This window comes from Oncorhynchus tshawytscha, linkage group LG04, assembly GCF_018296145.1.
Source record: "Oncorhynchus tshawytscha isolate Ot180627B linkage group LG04, Otsh_v2.0, whole genome shotgun sequence".
Classification (NCBI taxonomy): domain Eukaryota; kingdom Metazoa; phylum Chordata; class Actinopteri; order Salmoniformes; family Salmonidae; genus Oncorhynchus; species Oncorhynchus tshawytscha.
This window is the reverse complement of record NC_056432.1, coordinates 59108168-59112895: the sequence shown is the minus strand read 5'-3', so window position 1 is coordinate 59112895 and position 4728 is coordinate 59108168. Positions and strand designations below refer to the sequence as shown.

The window sequence follows — 4728 nt, the reverse complement described above, 5'->3', positions numbered from 1 at the left end:
ATAGCCCACAATCAGTGAACACCACTCAGACGGCTTCAGTAGGCTACGTAAACACTGACTGATCTATTATTCAATGTTAAAAATGTTATGCTAATGAAACTACAGGAGCAACCCAATATAATTAGTGAGTCACTGAGGACAAAACAGCTGGTACCTTAATGTGGACTTTGTTTATAAGAATGGAGAAAAACATCTCCATCTCCACACTGTTCTGCATGTGTATGTGAGTGATGGAGACAGAAGATAAAAAGATCAAGCTACCACTGAGTCAGAACAACCCAGTGAGTCAAACATGTTTCATAGACCACCAAAAGAAGTCCTGACAACAAAGAAAAACATCAATCAATGAAAAGATTTTACCAATACATGTTTTTGGAAACATTGTGCTATTCAACTGAAATCCTTTGGTAACTGTGACAGTTAATGTCACTTGAGAATGCATTTAACATTAGTCTGTCCAGCAATACACCACCCAATGACTTTATGTATTGAGCATTGTCTCCAATCATGAGGAATGAGGCTTGCCAACTTGCCAGAGATAATAATGAAGTAAGCTAGTAATTCTTACTTTGTCACTGGTCTTCTCTCCTTCTCACGAAGCAGAATGGTAAAAGACAGACCTTGCAGTCCCAGCAGCCTACAATAACATTGTGCATTTCACATAACCACCAGCAGATGGCGACTACAGACTAGATGAACTAACCTCAATCAGACTGATGCAGGTGAAATCATCATTATTTTGGATCGCAATGGTTTTCTTTCATGGTCTTTCTTTCCTGTCGCTTGCTGAGTCCTTTGGGATACATGTGGCCCCAGTGATATGTCTAGGCGTCGTTTTAAGTGATAATGTGTCCTATTTCTGTGGTGAACCGTCTCTTTTTTTCACATTAACCTCATTCACATCACAACTCGTGTCACCAAGGCTACGCAACCTATGGGCAGAAATGCTGAGAAGCATCTATTGGAAATGCTTGACGTCTCAGATGCTCTTGGCTAATCCACTGACAATTTGTAGCAGATCATTTATCAATTACAAACAAATCGTGTTATTTAAAATATTGATTGAACATGGTAAACCTTACGAATGGCTGGGAACACCTGACCTGTCCATATACATTGTGGCGCGCGCCATCACAAAGCACCGAGGCCGTGTCAGGTCAACTCTCCATGGCTCTGGGCCAACTGGTGTTAAAACTAGGCTAGTTAGCCTACCCCTTATTGAGAGTAAATGGCCGAATTACTCTGCAAAAATAATTACATCACTGGCACGATGGCATTGCATTGCAGGAGGGGAGAATCCCTCTGCCCGCCCGCGCATCATTTCCAATCACGTTTCTGTGGAGCGGTCCTCACTTCCTCTCCTCCCTCCCTGGCATGACGTTACGTAGCACTATAATGCGAAGAGACGTGACTCTCAGAGGCAAACCTCATGGTGACGTCACTCACTCGGCAACTAGATAAATATGGGGATCCGAACGGTTCACTGTATCAAACCGAAACTCCCCTTCACTGAGTGACCACGCTAACGAAAGGATAGATCACAAGTGGATTGTCTGATTCAGGATTTTGGAATACCACAGACGCACATCAAATGTAAGTTTGCTTATGGAATTGAATGATTTTGCAGTCGTGATAATATATTAATTAGGCTATTGCTGTTTCAAATCATTTGAGTTCAACTTAAATTTTAACATTGTCAATGCTCCATCAAACCGTAATTAATATCATAGGATACAGGCACATGATTGTCTTAAATTCATTTGTTCAAATAAATATGACACAAAAGTTCATATAAGCTGTGGCCAAATAAAGGATTTAAAAAAAAATCAACATATAGGCTTAGTGATGAGAAATGCATTCTTTGTCAGAGTTGGTTGCTTTTCATGTTAACAGCGGAATCTTACTAAAGAGCGCATCTATTTCACAGACAAAAAAATAATGACTTTGAACAAAGGTGACAAATTGCGGAACATGGACAAAAGGAGAGGGAGCATGCCGTTTCCCATGCACCTGCAGAACCTGCACAGAAGAAGCATGCCAGTGGACGACCGCGAGATGCGCAAGGTGCAAACTGGAGAGCTGTCCAACCTCATGCGCTGCACGTCCTACACCCCCGGTGAGCCTCACCGAGACAGCTGTGTATCGGACTCGTCCGATTCCGTTATCTCCTCCGGCAGCGACTCGGAGGGACATGTGTACAAGGTGGTTCTCCTCGGCGAGCAGGGTGTCGGCAAGTCTAGCCTGGCACGTATTTTCGGTGGAGTCGAGGATGGTCACGACTGCGACGAGACAGGTGTGTGTCTGATGACGGTTACCGAAGATGATGGTGTTGAAGTGTATATAGCATTGAGAATAGACCCAAAGGAAATACTTTTTTAAACAAAGAAAATAACTGTTTGACTGTGGCTGTTCTCAGCACCCCATTAGAGCTAATGTGCATAGGCTCCAAACTAAGTAAATATAGGATTGGTTTCCATATCATCTTGGCACACAAGTTGAAGTACATTGATTATTGCTATTTCCATCCAGTCAGTAAGGCGCCACATATATCAAAGTACTGCTGTTGACATATACAGCTGCAGAGATAGTGGATGGGAGATATGAAAATCAATGACTGAGGGAAGGAGACAGTAATGCACAGTAGTACCCATCACAGATACAGGTTAATTGAGAGTTAATAAGCTGTACTAAAGGTATCATGAAATGGGCAATATAAATGGGCAATAGTGAGTGAGACTTCACACTCGACCAAGTTAGTGGGTTTGTAGAATTTGGGCCAGGAGTATTTATCTGTCTGCTTGCTTTTGTTTCAGGAAACACATATGACCGATCGATCGAGGTGGACGAGGAGGAGGCGTCCATCTTGTTGTACGACATTTGGGAGCAGGTGAGGCATATAATGCAAATTATGCAATTTCAGTCTGACCCTCAGTAAAATTGGTCTTAGTCATAGCATATCATTTGACGTAATGTGTAGTGCTCTAATGCTGGTGTATAATATCATATATCACTATAATAATTTTTATTTGAGCACCTGTAGCTTTTGATTAGATAAGCAATGTAGCTAATCTAATTCTATTTCTCTTTCGCCTGCAGGATAACAGTCAGTGGCTGAAGGAACAGTGCATGAGGATAGGTGACGCCTACATCATCGTCTACTCAGTGACAGACAAGTCCAGCTTTGAGAAGGCGTCAGAGCTACGCATCCAGCTACGCAGAGCTCGCCAGTCTGAAAACATTCCCATCATCCTTGTGGGCAATAAGAGCGACCTGGTGCGGTCCAGAGAAGTCTCTGTGGATGGTAAGTGACGGTGATCTCTTCTGTCCAAGGCATCTCTGTATTTGCATAGTGCTACTTATTTTAGAATGTTAAAGCTAGTATCAAGGTGTTATGCAAAGGCATAATGGTGAGGGGGAAGTCACTGTCCCCAGGGAACACTATAGATTCTCACCTGCGCCTCCCCTCTTTTTTGTTGTTGTTGCAGAGGGCAGTGCCTGCGCTGTGGTGTTTGACTGCAAGTTCATTGAGACCTCAGCCAATCTCCACCACAATGTCAGGGACCTGTTCGAGGGCATGGTCCGGCAGATCCGACTGCGCAAAGACAGCAAGGAGGAGAACGATCGCCGTATGGCCAACTGCAAACGACGCGAGAGCATTGGCAAGAAGGCCAAGCGTTTCCTGGGCCGTATGGTGGCCCGGAAGAACAAGAAGATGGCCTTCAGACAGAAGTCCAAGTCCTGCCATGACCTCTCGGTCCTCTGAGAGTACAGTATCTGGACTGCTTTTTTCTCTTAGGCCTTCAAGACCAGACGCTGTGTGTTTTTATCACTAACCCCAAGGACTGATAGAGCTGTACAGAAATGATATATTTTATTATATTAATTAAACACAACAGACATGTTCATGTTAATGATCTGCATGAGGTTTCATTTTTTTTGTCTGCCTTATGTGTATGTATATTAAATCCACCAAGGCTTGTTATTTTAAACCATGAGTTGTAAGATTGCCTTGATAACGGGGGACAGTGTGTTTGGTTCTACTCCATTTAGTGTTGGTAGTGTTGTATATAGCCCTCATGAAATATTATATTATGGTACACTGTCCTGAAAAGCAATGGAAATGTAAGCACTATGAGTGATTTCACTGCATTCTGTCACCTGGAGTCATTTTTACTTGAAACTGGGTACGCAGGTTCGTACTTTGGCCATGATACTGAGCACATGAATAATGTGTAATGGGGATTAGGCCAGGTTCTGGAAAAAATATATTATTCTATTGTCCTTACCTTCAGTCCAGATGTGAATGAAGAAAGCAATAAGTTATATTTGTCATGTGAATTTAATGTTTTGCTTTAAATACAGTTGATTTGCACTTCCTTTTAATATTTAATAATTTCGTTATGTTTACATTTGAATTTTTTTAATAAAAAAATGAAATACAACTATTCCATAATTTTTCTTACCCAGATCATAAAACAATTAGGCTACACCAAAAACGAAAGATGTGTATATATATATTTAAAACAGACCTCCTTGTTATTTGATTTATGTCCTCATAAATATTCATTCATTAGATTGTTCAGTGGACTGGAGTCTTGTTGACCAACAGAATTACTGGAAGGAAACAAAGTAGTCAAACATTAAACTGGAGAGTCCTGCAAACGCACTTCGTTTTTCCACACTATTCAAACCGTTCTCCCACCTTCATAGGGAACACGCACAAGATTG

The 4728-nt window shown here is 41.8% G+C and overlaps 1 protein-coding gene across 1 annotated transcript; it reads left to right on the top strand.

The window, feature by feature from the left end:
* Positions 1 to 1476: 1476 nt before the first annotated feature.
* Positions 1477 to 4442, top strand: LOC112249102 (GTP-binding protein RAD). The gene is made up of 5 exons (XM_024418753.2): positions 1477 to 1593; positions 1928 to 2293; positions 2814 to 2887; positions 3097 to 3301; positions 3486 to 4442. Exons 2-5 carry the CDS (start codon positions 1939 to 1941, stop codon positions 3761 to 3763), a joined length of 912 nt encoding a protein of 303 aa, XP_024274521.1. The 5' UTR covers positions 1477 to 1593; positions 1928 to 1938; the 3' UTR covers positions 3764 to 4442.
* Positions 4443 to 4728: the final 286 nt, after the last annotated feature.

Excerpts from the sequence above, each read along its gene's own strand:
- LOC112249102 (XM_024418753.2), top strand. The coding sequence starts at position 1,939 with ATGACTTTGAACAAAGGTGACAAATTGCGGAACATGGACAAAAGGAGA. Across the intron at positions 2,888-3,096 it reads TGTACGACATTTGGGAGCAG|GATAACAGTCAGTGGCTGAA; the intron begins GTGAGGCATATA and ends TTTCGCCTGCAG. Across the intron at positions 3,302-3,485 it reads CAGAGAAGTCTCTGTGGATG|AGGGCAGTGCCTGCGCTGTG; the intron begins GTAAGTGACGGT and ends TTGTTGTTGCAG.